The 16924-nt window shown below is 37.2% G+C and overlaps 1 protein-coding gene across 19 annotated transcripts in view; it reads right to left on the minus strand.

The window, feature by feature from the left end:
* The window catches only part of Robo2 (roundabout guidance receptor 2), a 1624501-nt gene that overhangs the window by 841712 nt on the left and 765865 nt on the right, over nucleotides 1–16924 (minus strand). Inside the window, exon 1 of one of the 19 annotated variants that reach the window (XM_060370643.1) lies at nucleotides 15248–15268. The exons of the other annotated variants lie outside the window; for them this stretch is intronic. Coding sequence (XP_060226626.1) covers nucleotides 15248–15251 — 4 coding nt within the window. The 5' untranslated portion in view covers nucleotides 15252–15268. Of the gene's footprint in view, nucleotides 1–15247; nucleotides 15269–16924 lie in introns of those variants that run through there. 19 annotated transcript variants of the gene reach the window in all.

Genomic DNA, 16924 nt, shown 5'->3' on the forward strand with positions numbered 1-16924 from the left:
GTAATAGTGGACAGCTGCTGAGGAAGGCCACCAGATGTTGACATGGCCACGTTAGGTACATACATACACCTGCACCCTTTTCATAGACATGTACACACACACACACACACACACACACATACACACACACACACACAAAGCAGGCATGAAACTTTCACAACTGAACCCATTTTGTTGTATATCGATACAATAAGAACAATAAAATACAGAATACATTTATGATGTCTCTTCAGTTCTAGCTGACATTATTCCTCCTATCCTGGAGAGATAACTCAGAGACTGTATTGCTTGCCACAAAGTCTGGCGTAGAAAAGAAGTTCCTGAAAGCTCTCATCTGACCTCTGGTCTTGTATGATGATGCACACATTTACACATGCACACACACAGACAATTGTAAGTGGAATTTTTATACGTTTACTTCATATTCTTCAAGTTCAATGCAACTGTAACTAGGCTATTTTTTTTTAGTAAAGAACCATAATCTGATATTTAGGTTGATTAAATCTGTCTCTTCATGTTCTTACAGATAAGTATGATGATGCACACATTTACACATGCACACACACAGACAATTGTAAGTGGAATTTTTATACGTTTACTTCATATTCTTCAAGTTCAATGCAACTGTAACTAGGCTATTTTTTTTTAGTAAAGAACCATAATCTGATATTTAGGTTGATTAAGTCTGTCTCTTCATGTTCTTACAGATAAGTTATCATTTGTTGTGGCTGATTATGCACATATGAAGATGTTACACAAAGTTGTTATTCCATAGAGTAATGAGTTCAAACCTCAGTCTTTTTTTTAAAATGCATATTTTAAAGATGTAGAGTTTTTCCTTTCTCTCTCTCTCTCTCTCTCTCTCTCTCTCTGAAAGGTTTTCTCTGTGCAGCCTTGGCTGCCTGGACACCTTCTGTAGACCAGGCTGGCCTTGGACTCACAGCAATCCACCTTCCTCTGCCTTCGAAATGCTGGGATTAAAAGGGCGTGACACCGTACCTTGCAAAGATGAATAGATTTAAAGCAGTCACTTGAGCATTATCACCATGTAATATAATTAAGGAATCCAGTCTACTGGCTTCTCTTTTATGCTTTCTCAGTCATCCTGGCCTACTGGTACTGCTGTTGTACATCTCAAGGTATAACTAAGAAGCAACCCAACCTATTTTTAACTGTGGTATATTTGAAAAAGCATGTCCTTGGCTCGAAATACAAGTGACTAATAAATCCTAATGAAAGGTCAGGAGTAGACACAGAAAGAGAAAAAAGAATGCGGTAATTATCTCATTCAAATCAGTTGACATAAAGAAAAGAAAACAACATTTTGAGATACTGAAATTTCATAGTCTCTGTATTTAATATCTGTAACTATTTGGACAAAGGCAAGGTTCTTGTTTGTTTGTTCATTTTTTGTAAATGAATTATTCATTTCTGTCCAAACCACATGCTGTACTCATTTAGATATTAAGCCACATTCAAAAGGGTTCCTTGAAAATGCATTATTAATGTTGACAGAAAACGTTCATCAGTGGGAGAAGACAAAGTCAAGCAACACAGATAAAATCTGAAAACAGATCCAGAAACTTTTGAGAAGATGTAGAGAGAAACGGATGCATGAAAATCACTGATTAAAAGAAGAGTGGATTATTTTATTTAATTCAAAAGATTTGTAATTAGAACATTTATGTGAATATCAAAGTTATATTAAAATGAACTAGTTTACAATGTGATAAAAATTTGAAGCTCTTAATTTAAAAGTTAAACGTTCTAAATAGTTTCTTCTTTAATAGAACACTTTTTCCAATATTTATTATTGTTGCAAATCACTGTGCACAAGGTCACTTTAAAATGCAGCTCTGAATTGATTGATTATGGGCAGTGCCACTTTTCAAAAGACTGCTTATCAATTTAATTATTGAACTGTTTATATAAAAACTTTTTTAAAATGTGTGATTTTAGAAGTGTGTCATAGACTACTAAATACATAAATAGGATGAAAGAAGAGTTTAAATACATAGAGGCAGGGATAAAGAAAGGAAGGGAAGGAAAGAGAAGGAAGAAAGAAGAAAGGAAGAACAAAGGAAAGGCAAGGAGGAAAGAGAAGAGAGGAAAAGGGAAGGATGCTGGATGAAAGGAAGATGGAATGGAGGGAAGGAGGATAAGGAAAGAATGAAGGAAGGAATAAAGAAAAGAAGAAAAGAAGAGGAGAGAGGAGGGATGGATAGAAGGATAGGTGGAGGAAAGAAGGAAAGAAGAAATAAAGGGAAGGAGAAACAAAAAAGAAAAGGAAAGGTGGGTGGAGGGACAGAAAAGGGAGAGTGAAGGAGGAAGAAATGAAGGGACAGAGGAAAGGAGAATTTTTTGATACTAATGTTGTTACAGTTGTTTCTCTAATTGTTTTCTCCCATTTGAAAAGAGAACTAGTGCCACTGTTTAAATGCTGGTTAAGTCCTAGATCATTAGACTGCAGGAGGTGAAAGTCCACAGAGACATGCTGTTAAGGGTCGGCATGTCAAACGGGTGCCTACAACTCACAGCTCCTTTACAGACATTCCTTGCTCATTGATTTGCTTTTATTTTCTGGTTTTTTTTAATTTTAATTTTTATTAATTACACTTTATTCACTTTGTATACACCCTGCAGTTCCCTCCCTCCTAACTCCCAATCCCACTCTCCCTTCCCCTTCTCCACTCATGCCCCTCCCCCAGTCCACTGGTAAGGGAGGTCCTCCTCCCCTTCCTTCTGATCCTAGTCTATCAGGTCTCATCAAGACTGGCTGCATTGTCCTCTTCTGTGTCCTGGTAAGGCTGCTTCCCCCTCAGGGGAAGGTGATCAAAGAGCCAGCCACTGAGTTCATGTCAGAGACAGTCCCTGTTCCCATTACTATGAAGCCCACTTGGACACTGAACTGCCACCGACTACATCTGTGCAGAATTTCTGGGTAATATCCATGAATGGTCCTTGGTTGGAGTATCAGTCTCAGAAAAGACCCCTGAGACCATGGTTTTTTGGTTCTGTTGCTCTTCTTGTGGAGCTCCTGTCCTCTCCAGATCTTACTATCTCCCACTTCTTTCATAAGATTCCCTGTACTCTACCCAAAGGTCGGCCATAGTTCTCAGCATCTGCTTTGATACCCTGCAGGGTAGAGTCTTTCAGAGGCCCTCTTTCGCAGGCTCCTGTCCTGTTCCCTGTTTTCTCCTTCTTCTGATGTCCATGCTCTTTGCCTTTCCGAATGGGGATTTGCTTTTTGAAAGGACACATCTGGTTCTGTTTAGAGCTCAAGTATGCTCACAAATTGGAGCCAGCGTCACCCAGCGAAGCGCCAGGCCCCCAGTGCTCTACTCGTCACTCACTTCCTTGCTTTGTTTTACCCATAATTATTTTCCACCCTCTCTTCCAACTTGTTTTTCTGTTTCACACCACAGTCCACTTTTTTCCAGTGGTCACTGTACACTTGGAAATGCCAGCTCAGTTTCTCATATAAATTTTACTTTAATACTTTTTCTTTTCAATGCAGTTTATTCAGGAACATTGAACAATCCTCGGACCCCGGGGAAAGCCAGCCCACAGCTTAAATAGCCTCTGGGTAGCCAACCCAGGCGTGCCACGGGGGCAATGCAGATAGGTCCACATACATGGAAGCAAGCCAGATCCTCGGCCTTAGCCAAATGTGGAGTTGTTCGTGACAGAGAGCACTCACCATCGGGAAGGTGGAAGGCGGAAACCAGCTCCATCTTTAAGGCATAGCATTCCGCAGCTCTCTACAGTTCCCCCTTTTTGTTTTAGACGCATCAGGCAAGAGTAGAGGTCTGATCTCTGATATTAGAAACAAATTGGGACTTCGTACTGATGTTCATTTAGGTGTCATCCACCCAAAGAGCATCAGACCCGACCTATACCTTTTTCTCAGAGGCGGGACCTGGTGCATCAACCCGCATGCAATCAGACATGCTCTTCTCTGGGTCCAAAGCGGCTGACCCTGAGTGCAGTGCTTAGCCTTGCATCCTGAGCGTATCATTTTAGCTTTTTATGGTATCCAACCATGCTTGGGGAGAATGTCCTGCTTCAATGGCTGTAAAGGCCTGAATGATCATGGCTGCATCACACTGTTGTGAGACTCTAATCTGTCTAAACAATTGTCGAGCTATTTTTTAGGTAATTGGACTGGAGAATTCGATACTACGATGGAGCAGCTGAGAGTGGCCATTGTCACAGTAAATTCTACCGGAGTGGACGCAGGACTAGCCACAGGATTATCAACATGGATTGCTGCAGCCATGAATCATCTGAAGGAATGGGCGGGCATGGGAGTATTAGCAGGCCTTCTGGTGTTGGTCTCCTTGGTTTGCCTGTGGTATATATACTTTAATACTTTTAAGATTTTTCTGAACAAAACATATGCAGCAGATATTTAAAATCTTCATGGTGCTCTATATTATATTGCCTATATGCCTACTGTTATCAGTATTATAAACCCAAGAGTAATGTTCAGTGTTTACTAATTTTATATAGTATTGTGTTACAGAAAAAAAATATCCAATCAGTGTGTATTTTATTTTATAAGAAAAAGTGTAGTGAGTCCTGCAATTTTTTTTTTTTGAAGAGCAGTATTTTTACTAACAACTAAACTACACAGTACATGGTTTTCAGGTTTTATTTTATTTAATTTATTTATTTATTACAACTTATTTACTTTCTATCCCTGCTTAAGAAAACTGAGCAAAGGGTCTGTTCTTCAGCATTGTCCAGTATGTGAAAGCAACATAGACACGGACTAACACTCGAGACAACACTGTGCTGAAAACCATGATGAGCAAGGCCCTGTGTGGAAGGAAGAGGATACTTCCAAATCTACTTAATGATGGAAAATGTGGTTCTATTAAAGAAGTGTCATATAAGCTGCATTTGATAATGATAATAGCAATTCCTTGGGTGTCAAAAGATTGGATCAGAAAAAAGTATTCCAGACAGAGTAATCCAAAGATAGGCTCCGAGACAGAGCCAGCTGCTAATTAGAAGTGAGCCTTGGCCCACGCCCTGCAGCTTCCCAAAGCTGCTTATTTGCCAGGCCCCTCAGCCCTTGTCTGTCGGGCTTCTTTGTGTGGGTGCTGCACTCTTTGAGGAGCTGCATTGTGATGGGTAAAAAGTGAGACCTCTGTGTTTTTCTCTTCTTATTTCAAACTCACAAGGCTAACAAACTTTTTTTTCTATTTGTATGCCTAAAACGTAATTGTGAAGTTACAGTTCATTCTGAAACAAAAGGAAAGTAGTCAAATTTGGAGTCAGCAGTGACAAATCTAAGGTTACCCATGTGCCAGTCTCCCACTTTAGAACTGAACCCTGCAATTCATTTGAAGTGTCTATGATTTTGGAAGCCTCGTATCACAAAACAAAATAGCATCACTGATAGAGAGCATATACTAGTACCTGGAAACTGTTCTTGTTGGCCTTGTTTTCTTACATTTTAAGCTGTCAACTTGCCTGCATGAAGCATTATCATTTTTTTTGTCTTTGTTATGCCTTCTGCAGTCCATCTTCAGCATGCTTTTCAGAACCAGTGTGTCATATTGTCAAGTTGCTTCTGATTCATAAAAGACTCATTCCCAACTCTCTCAACATTCCAGACAACCGTCTCTTTCTTACTGAGCTGAGATTATGAGTGTGATTTCAACTCCCTATTGTGACCAGCTACTTACTCCTCCGCCCACTGTGATCTGACATCTGTCTCGATGAATTGGGCTTACTGCCGCATCACTGTCACATTGGATGTCAATTACTGTACCTAAAAGGTAGTATCTACTAGATTCAAGAGTTCATTCATTCTACATTGACCCAAACCAAATTGCTGTTGGTGTAAATCATGTCTTTTTACTTTTTTTCCCACAGGTGAGTAAATCTTTTGACTGGAGAAGTCAAGTGTCCGTTTTCTGTTTTTTTGTTTGTTTGTTTGTTTTTTGGGGGGAGGGTTGTTTGTTTGGTTTGGTTTGGTTTGGTTTGGTTTGGTTTGGTTTGGTTTGTTTTTGTAAATATCCTCATTTTTGAACTTGCTCTAAGTTTGTCTCTTCTACTTTCTTTGCTTATTTTGTTGCACTCAGGATCTTGACAATAAAATGATTCAGTAATCTGTAGACCTGCCTTTCAGCTTTGCTATGCAATGTCCCCAGAAGACTTGCTAAAAGAAGTGATCATTTCTAATCTGGTTAAACTTATTGACCATCATTCTAGAATTCCCTTTCATGTCAAAATTCAGTGGCAGTCATGAAAATGTATATTAAACATTGATTCTTTATTGTTTATGCAGCCAGGAACCTCATACTAGTACACAAATCCATGCAGGTAAATGCCTGCTTTTCTGGTCGCTTCACCTGTATGTGCTGATATTTGAAATATTACAAGCTAGTTATATAAAAGTGGAAAACAGGGAATTCAGAGAAAAGAACATCTAATACCGCTTCTTATGTTGGATGTTCTTATGTATCTCTCAATCATGCGTCTGCTTCCTCTGTGAAAAAACACCTTTTTCCTCCTTTGTATGACAAATTGTAAACATCTAGTAGAATGGGCTAAAGTGTTATCAACATTAAAAAAAAATAATTCCTCCAGTACATGGAAGTAGAAAGAAAATATTTTTTGTAGGCAAAGAAAGGTAGACATTAGGTGAGAAGAACATGCGTGACACATGGAAGGTAGCTGGCTAGCTCACAATCTGCAGACATAAAAAACAAGATTTGTGTTCCCCGTGGATTCCTTACTTCAAAGTGGGCTGGAACTTGGACCTACGCAGTTCCATTGCCACTGCTCTGTCTCACAATCCCAAGCGTGACTCATAGGGCAAGTAACATGTGCTGTGCCCCATCCTCTCCCCATGTCTGCACCGCCTCACCCCACCCTCTCCAGAAGGAAGCTCAGAGACAGCATGTAGCACATTCCTATGATGTTAAACAATGACCAGCATCATTTTTCTATACCATAAATTCCTTTCTGAACACAGTTTAAAAAAAAATGGATCTTAGGAATTTATCTCAGATAGGAAAAGATCTGTGTTGTGATTTGAATATGAATGTCCCATAGGTTTATATATTTGAATACAGAGTCACATGGGAGTAGAACTATTAGGAAGGATTAATAGTTGTGGCCTTGTTGATAAACCTATGGCCTTGTGGAAGATCTGTGTCACTACCGGTGGGCTTTGAAGTTTTTAAATACTCACACTGGGCCCAATCTCTCTCTCCCAGCTACCTATGGATCAGGATGTAAAGCTCGCAGCTACTGTTTCCAGAGCCATGTCTGTCTGCTTCCCACCATGACAACCATGAACTAACCCCCTGGCATGTAAGCAAGCCACTAACTAAATGTTTTCTTATCCACGACAGCATAATGAAGCATGAATACTATTGTTAAATTTATGGATTATCACAAAGTTAAATATATACTTATATCTATAATAGAAAGCTCAATTGAATAAAAGAAGCATATCAATGAAATTCTGTTTTAAAATAATTAGATTTGTTCTTCAGAAGGGAAAAAAATGTCATTGATTTTACTACATACAGATTGTAAGTAAATGTGTGCTGCTAACCCTGCCATCCTAATCATTATTGTCAGGAAGTCAATTTGAGATCACAGGTCACAGCTTTAAATTCAAATCTGGCGTAGAGGGTTCAATAAATATTTTAGTGTTCACTGAAAGAGAAATATCCTTAACCCAGAAAACCTATGCATTTTAGTATTTGTGGTTGATATGATTTAGCCTAGATTATTTTTAAAATGGTCTTCAACAAAAACACTATTTGGGCTGTATCCATTGTAAAACAATCTGCATTTCATGTATTGCTTTGTACGGTCTATCATTATCATTTTAGTTCCTGCTTCAATGATTCAACATAAAACTCTTGCTTGTTGGTCACCTCAAGTCCCTAATCACCAAATCCTGTGGATTTTTGTGTTTTTGTTTTCCTAGACACTCCATGTATTATTTGCTTTTTTTTTTTTTCTGCCTTCTTTCTTGGATTTACATTCTCTGTCAGAAACTAAAGTCATTTACGGATGTACGTTCTTATACTTATGATTCACCAAGAATATATATAATTTTGTCCCATTGGAATCAATTCTATAATTAATGTAATCATAAAGTAAAAAAAAAAAAGAGTGAGTGACCACTCTGTTACTCCAACATGACTCCTTTACAAATACGAAGAATCCAAGAATATCATTTGAGTAAAAGTGAAAAATGTGAAGAATTAATGAGTTAGATCAAGGACTGGCATACTATGTCTGTGGGCCACATTTAGTCTGTTGCCTAATTTTGCCTAAACTTACTTTTAAAATTATTATTTGCATAGATTCTTTGGCTGTTTTTGAATGGCAAGGGCAGTGATGAGCAATTGCCTCAGAGACCATATATTTTGCAAAGTCTAAAATATTTGCTTGTGTGGCTTTATGCAGAAAAGGTCCATAGATCCCAAGGTGAGAAGATTAATTAACTGACCTAGACCATTTCTCTCCCCTGATACAAGTAAAAGGATACCCGTGGTGAATGTCTTATGCCAGTGTGCTGAACTAGAATCCTTTATAGACGCCTATTAGACAAGAACTTCAGGTTTGACACATTGCTTCAAGAAACACTGTGCTGATCCAGGAAAGGTTGACACACAGGAAGAGTCTATAAGACTTTACCCTGTTCCTGGCATAGCTCTCGCCTCAAAGAGCCACACCTGAGATGAGTTTGTTTGTTTGTTTTTATTTTTGTTTTAATATCTGTAAGTAGGACCTAAACATAGAAAGTAAAAGAAATTCCATAGAGTGATAGTCAGCATCCCACATTATAGTATGACCCAATAAACTGCTTCTATTTCATAGCATGAAGGCTAATAGTTAAGCTATATACAGTACCATGTACCTGCGGGCTCATCTATGGAGAAGGAGACTCATGAAGATGGAATGAACCCAGGCCTTTGCACCAGTGTAAAGAAGTTTTGGTGAGACTCCTATTTCAAAAATAAAATTTATGAAAGGACAGAAAGAAAAAGGGAGGAAATGAGGGAGCAAAGGAAGGAGGGACCAAAGGAGATAGGAAGGAATGGAGGCAAGAAATACTAAGTAACGAGTTCCTGGAGTCTACATTATCCCATGTATGCAGTATTTGGAAAAGGCCACAAACCTTTATACATTGTCTTTACTTTGAGCTTTATTTGCACTTAATTTTACAGATTCTACTATAATTTTACTATCTTTATAACAACGAATATGTCATTGTCTAGTATGTTAGTTTGGACTTCTTATAATTTAAGGTATTTAAGATAGTAATTTCAGACTTATGCCAAGCAAACTGAAGAACCACAACATAATCTTGAGTTCAGTATGTGTGTGTGTGTGTGTGTGTGTGTGTGTGTGTGAATGCTCACAAAAAGTGATTGTCTCTCCAAAGTTAGATTTAGCCATATTCACATTAAAGATTGATTCATGATTCAATACCTGTGGTCAGATGTTTAGTAGCCTTATAAATTACACATTTAAATTCATCCAACAACAAAATTTTGATGAGATTTCTATAGTTGAGTTTATTATGCCAATAGGTACATTCCCTATTAAATATTTATACAGGGCTTGGTATTAAACCAACTGCTGAATATTGTTATGTTTATATGTAATTATATATTTACCAAAGGTTGTATTTAAAAACAGTCTAAGTGGTTGTTTGAAAATTACTATACTTAATATTATAAAACAACCCTCCATAAATATCAGGGGTCAGTGAACATAGTGTTGAAATAATTTAACTCTATAATTAATTTCTGGCTAAACTATATTTATTTATAAAAAGAGATATTTGATATGTTTTCAGTAGTTGACATAACGTATGAATATGAGGAGCAGGAAATGAATGTCATTCCAGATTTTTAACACATAGCTAATTTGAACATAAACAGAAAGAAACTTAGGTATATATGCAATACATGCCACTTCAAAGGTCCTTACAGAGCTAAAAAAAAAAATCCAGGATTGACAGAAGTCATTTCTTAATGATCTGACCTACATATTTCCTGTTGATTGAAGCTTGTTGTGTAGAAACTCATATTTCATTCTCTCTCTACAGAACAGCTCTACACGCTGTATGAAAATGACATGTCTCTAAATTAAGAACCAGGCAACATGGTCTTCTAGTATTCTGCTTTGTACATTGCTAAGTGATAGTGTGTGTGTGTGAATGTGAGGGTTATTTTGTATGCTTCCAAATGTAAAAATTCAAGTTACAATGGTGTTTAGTTAATCTCTTTTATCAATTTTACTGTGGTCAGGGATCCCGAAATAGATGACACAGAACCATTTCTGTGCAGATGTTTATGGAAAAGTTTAGCATTTGAATCAATAGACTGAACAAATAATTTGCAGTTTCCAATGTGACCAGTCCATAGAGATCCAAGAGATAAGAAGACACAGGAAAGGCAAATTGTCTATTTCTTTATTTGAATGGGGTTTCTGTCTTGTCCTTTATGAATCATGGAAGCTCTTGAACCTAGACCTTTAGTCAAAGACTGTATCATCAGACTTTGCTTTCTTGGCTTTCAGCAGATTAAGGGACTTCTTGGCTTACATGAATACACAATCCAAATCCTGTGGTAAATGACCTCACCATCTTACCCTGATGCTCTGTTTCTCTGACGACTTCAAACCGATAGTAATCCGAATCCACAGTAATACAATTCAAATTTAGTTATCACTTTATATTTAGATGCCATAAATCCATGAACTGCAAACGTCCTTGATTTATCTCCCCCACCCTGCTGGTCACGTCAGAAGGAACAGACGTATTTCCTGATCAGTGAGAGACCTGGATGCTCCTCTAAAAGCTGCCTGTGATTATTCATTCCACTCTATTGTCTTACACAGAGAGAGCACCTGATATTTGTGCTGAGCCTTTTTTTTCCCCCACCAATTTTCCATACAATTTTACAAAAGTGGGTAGTTGATAGAGAATGTTGGTGAAAGGTCAACGAGCAGTGAAAATGAGGACAAACAATGAGACTGAAAGTGAAATTAAAAAACAAGGCCGAAAAGACAAACATGGAATATACTCGCTTATATAGACCTAAAAGATATGATAAACATAATGAAATCTATACACCTAAAGAAGATAATCAAGAAAGCGGACACGGGGTATGATGATCAATCCTCATTTAGAAAGACAAATGGGATGTGCATTGAACGTATGACAGGAGTCTACCGCAGAAAGCATCGGAAAAGACTCTACCTAGCAGTGTTCCAAAGTAGATACTAAGACTCATAACCAAACCTTCGGCAGAGTGCAGGGAATCATATGAAAGAAGGGGAGTTTTATGTGGAAAGGATAGGAGCTCCACAAGGACCAATCATATCTGGGCACAAGGTCTTTTCTGAGATGGACACTCAACCAAAGAGGATAAAACCTAGAACCTCCACTCGGATGTGACCCGTGATAGCTCAGTAATCAATTGGTTTCCCATAGTAAGGGGAACAAGGACTATTTCTAACAGGAACTCAATGACTGGCTCTTTGACCTCCCCACCTCCCAAGGGAGGAGCAGTCCTGTTAGGCCACAGAGGAGGTCTTTGCAGCCAGTCCTGAAAATACCTGACAAAATGGAGTCATATGAAAAGGGAGGAGGTCCCCCCTATCAGTGGACTTGGAAAGGGGCAGGGAGGAGATGAGGGAGGGAGGGTGGGATTGGGGAGGGAATGAGGGATACAGCTGGGATACAGAATTAACAAAATGTAACTAATGAGAAAAATAAAATTAAAAAAAAAGAAAACTCAAGAACTTGCAGTGAGAGGAGCACATCACTATAGTGAGAAAATGTCATTTGGAAAGGAAAGGTCCTACTACATAACTGAGTGATCACAAAAAAACCGAGATTGGTAATATCACACGCTACTGGTGCATTCTTATCTGTTGTTGTTTAATTTTGGCAAAACCATTTATAGGACACAATTCACTGACTTCAAAGAAAAATTAGAGGAGCCTGATGACACACAGATGGACTTACCGATGTCTTCAGAACTTTCTTCCCTTGTACAATTCATGTCATACTTGACTGAAGTGTGGCATCAGCGTGTGTTATATATGCTATGAATGTGGGTTTTCAAATGATTACTGTTCACTTAATGAACATAATAAATTTATAGTGAGAAAAAAAAAGGCCGAGCAATGACAATGAAAGTGAAGTTAAAATTGTACTTAGATTTTCAGAAGCATAGCCTATGTGTATGTGTTAGTGTGTTTGCGTGTTCTGACACTATGATGCTCTAAATGCACGCAGAGGAGAAATAAATCAGTACAAACTTGTTTACCTCCAGGAAGAGACGTATGAAAAGAAAGGAAATGTCTTACATGAACAGTTTTTGAATCTGAGACATTTCATTACATTGAAAATGCAAAGAATAGGTATTGAAGATTAATACACACTTGGAAAACAGGCAAGTCACAAAAGCAGAACTAGTATATCTTTGGCATGCCTGTCAAATAGTTATAAAAAGTGAAAGGCATTTCAATTTCCTCTCCACATTTTTTTAAATAAAGGCATTAATATTATAATTCTTGATATTCCTAATGTTTAAAATTTACATCATCAAAAATATGCTTTTATTATTTTTAACCATCCCTAATTATCTATAAGAGACATTATGAGAACTTTTATTGTTTTGACCAAAGTCTGCAACTCTGATAAAAATTCCTCTGTTAACTGTTAAGATCTCTGCACAGTTTCTTGCCCACCATCGACTTTCTGGTCCTTCTCTGATACAGAGAGTACAGACTGACACTATTGCTCTCTATTTGAGTTCCGCTAGCATAAACCACACAAGTTCAACACAAGCATTACATGCAGCTCACTGTAGATAACTGTAAAGGTGAGTGTACTGAGAGCTTCCGTTTAGATTTGCGCTTTGACTAATTTCCACATAACCCTCAGCATTCTGTGCTGTGTTACCTGCCTAAATGACAAACTTTCTTCGTGAAAAGTGAGGGAGCAGGGGGATATCTTTAAAATATCACCATTTAAATCGTAGCTTTTTTGTCAGACTCTGGGTTCAAAACTAGAAATCAACAATAAGCCCAGAAGTGCAGATGACTTCTGATTTATTGATATCATTTGATTTGGATGCATACCAAATAATGTTTTTTGTTTTTAATTTTATTAGGGACCTGTATAAAGTAACTCATAGTGACTATACCAATTTCCTTTCTAGTAACAATGTTTTTGAGTTATTTTTTTCCTCTTCATGCTCAGCAGCACTTTTTTTCCCATTTATTTGTTTGTTTATTTATTTATTTTATATTAATACAAAGGTTATTTCCTTTGTATCCCAGCCGTAACCCCCTCCCTCCTTCCCTCCCAATCCCACCCTCCCTCTCTCATGTCCTCCCTGCCCCTTTCCAAGTCCACTGCTAGGGGAGGACCTCTGCAGCAGTGTTAGTGTTTTGGCAGTGCCTATGTTCACCGGGATAAGGCAGTTTCTTATTGATATTTGGATTTCCCTGGCTGTTAGTGAGCCATAGCTTCATTCTGTTATCATCAATTTGTATGTATTTAGATTGTTTAGCCATTCTATGATACTTTTAACTTATTATATTTAATTTATGTGAATTAGTCTGATATAAACACAGTCCTGTCAGCCCAAAGGCTCTAAATCTTTTCCACCATACATTATTAGAGTTATAGATGTGGGCAGCTAAGCTCAGAATTTAGGTGAATTCTAGAGATCTGAACTTAGCTCCTTACAATTGCGCACTAATCATGTTTTACAGCTGGCCATTTTGCCAGGACTATTATTGAATTTTATCAATATTTAGTCAGAAGTAATTTTATTATCTGTTGTTGTTGTTGTTGTTTTCTGTGTTTTGGAAACTATCTATTCTCTCTTTCTCTTTAACATGCTTTGATGGCACAGCCATATCTACTGGGAACAGTGAAAGTCATAAATCCAACACAGGCTGTTTGACAAAGCTCCAGGAAAGCTGAGCTGAATGATGCAATTGCTGTACGCAGTCTCTCTTTTTGGCATTGATCTCCAAGTATCATGTGCTTTTGCAAGCCCTGATCTCACCCAGGGTACACCCTATTACATAGACTATTAGTTTTGTTGTTTGATAATTTTTATTTTTAGGTTTATGGTTTCATACACATTTTAGGGAAATGTGCTTTTCTAATTTTATTAAAATATTGATATTTTGATAAAGATCACATAAAATTTGCTGATTATTTTGGGTAGTTTGATTATGTATTTATATTGATTGTCAACTTGACAGGACCAAGTGTCACCTAGGAAAGAAGCTTGTTGGTGTGGCTGTCCTCATAGGCAGGATTAGGTCAACTGAAGTGGGAACTCATGTCAAATGTGGACAGCACCCTTTTCTGAGATTGGTGCAGGAATGAGTAAGGAAAGGGGAAACTAAAGACAGGGATTAATTTTCTTTTCTTCCTAACAGAGGAAACAATGTAAACAGTTGTACTGAATCCCTGCTGCCATGACTTCTCCTCTATGATAAACTGAATTCAAGAACTCTGTTACAAAAGAAATCTTTTTTGTAAACTGCTTTGTCTATATTTGTCAGTTTATCACAGCAACGGGAAGAGTGACTAACACTAGCAGTATAGGCATTTTTAAATATATGGATTTTTTCTTCCATCCAAAAAACATGTGGTAGCCTTCTTCAAAATAGCTACTGTGGAGCAATTTCCTCTGAGCTACAACATTCTCTTGGAAAGAAGTGCATGAGCTACAAGATGTCCTATAAGGAAGGTGAAAGATTCCATCAATCAGGAAGGCTCCTTTAGCTCGGGAATTAAACAACGTAATCACTTTAGGAAGTTCTGAAACTGACCAGGTTCACCCTACTCCTCCTTCCCAGGCCATATAAAAGCAGTAGGAAGTACTACTGAGAGATTCTCAAACCAGCTGAGCTGCCTGGAAGAGGCAGAAACCAACTGCCTACAAAATACACTCTACCTGTTGAGCTAGCTGCAGGTTGAGCAGTGTGCTTCAGATTTGCAGCCTTCAGGAATAGGCATGTATGCTGGGGTGATGCACCCCTGTTTGACTCATTTATCCTCCTATACAACCAATAAGACTAACTAGAACACCATGTTAGAATTTGGAGGTAGCTTTATTTGTCTATTGTTGATTTCCCATCTCAGCTGAATAGCTGTTTATATACAACCCTCCAGGGACAGTCTCCCCAAACAATACTAAGAAAATACAAATTGACATACCCATTAGCTGATGAATGGATGAATGTGGAAAATATACACAATGCAGTAGTGGTTAGCTGTAAAAAGAAGAGGGAGGTCCTTAATTTTCAATAATACAGATGGACCTGGAAATCATATTAATTAAGAGAAGATACACATAAAAGGACAAGTATACCATGAGATCGCTAATCTTTGAGATATGAGATTTCATTATTATGACTATTCAGGATTGATTTCCTAGGCATTGAGAATAATATAATAGTTAGCAGAGTCTGAGTGTAGAGAAAGATAGTGAAAGTATTTCAATGATACTTAGTTGTAGTTGGATAGAAATAAGCAGATGGAGTGTGCTGCTGTACAGTAGGGTGCCATAGATAAGAAAAACACATTATGATGTTCCAGAGAGTTAGAAAGAAATCTTTTTAAATATTCTTCCTATGAAGAAATGATCATTGTTTAAGGAGATACATTGTTAGTTAAACACCACAGCATGTGTGTGTGTTAAAACTATCTATGACATACATTATGGAAACACTTGAGTTTAGTTCTGTTAATTAAATTTTAATTTAGAAAACACTAGAGTATTTTATCTTTATATTAAGTATTTTTGTCCAAGAATTTGTTAAAGCCTCATTTTCTTCTTCTCTTAAATTCCTTATTTTCATCCTCTTCCTTCTTTTATTTATCCTCTATACTCTATAAATTTAACTTGTTTTAAGATAGATTAGTTTATATGTGTGTGTGTGTGTGTGTGTGTGTGTGTGTATTAAGACAGATTGTGCTTTTGAGAAAATGTTAATTTAATGTTATCAGTCTGGTTCAAACCCCACTTCAAGATGCTTTAAAAAAAAATCTGCCTAAAACAGCTCTTTCTCTTTTAATATGAACAATCAACACTGACTACACAATATGTTAAATAATGTATGCGAATGAATGAATGTCTGTCTTTGTACATGACCTTCAGTTGATTTCCCCCTATGTTTCCACAACACTAGAATTATGTGTACTAAATGAAACTCATTTTCCAGCATTAACTCTTTGAGACTTAAACAATTCTCTTGATACACAGGTTAGAATGAGTTTAATTGCATACATCAATCTAGGTCCAGTTCATCACAGTCTCCAAATCATACAAATATAATTGGCTTCTGGGAACATACACAATATTAATTAAAACAATCTAAACCACACTTTGGCAGTAAACTGTGGTTTTAATTTGTTAATTGAAAAGATAAAAGAATGAAAAACACAAAGATAACTCTATAATACATTTAAATATGGAAAACAGTATGATATATGACTATGTATTCTGGGAAAACACATTCTATTTGCAACTGCAATTCTAACAGAAAGACACTCACTATGAAAAAGTAGTAAAAGATAATTGAAGTCAATCCAGAAATGGTTACATCATTCTCTGTCCTAGTTTGTGTTACTCTGGGCTTCTCAATGTGTGCAAATGAAGATATAGGCTTTGATGTTATGTTCAGGTTCTATGTACATAGAGTTTTCTGCACCACTTCTTCCTCTTGTCTTGGCTTCCAACATATTCTCTAAACACTGCTTATTTTGATAGTATCCTTCAAATTAAATCTGAACTAGAATGATAAAGCAATATGCCTGTACCTCGTTTTCTCCTTTTAATGCATTCCATAAAAGAAACTGCTTTTAATCTAACAGTCTTCTTTGGGTAGCATT

This window comes from Meriones unguiculatus, chromosome 17, assembly GCF_030254825.1.
Source record: "Meriones unguiculatus strain TT.TT164.6M chromosome 17, Bangor_MerUng_6.1, whole genome shotgun sequence".
Classification (NCBI taxonomy): Eukaryota; Metazoa; Chordata; class Mammalia; order Rodentia; family Muridae; genus Meriones; species Meriones unguiculatus.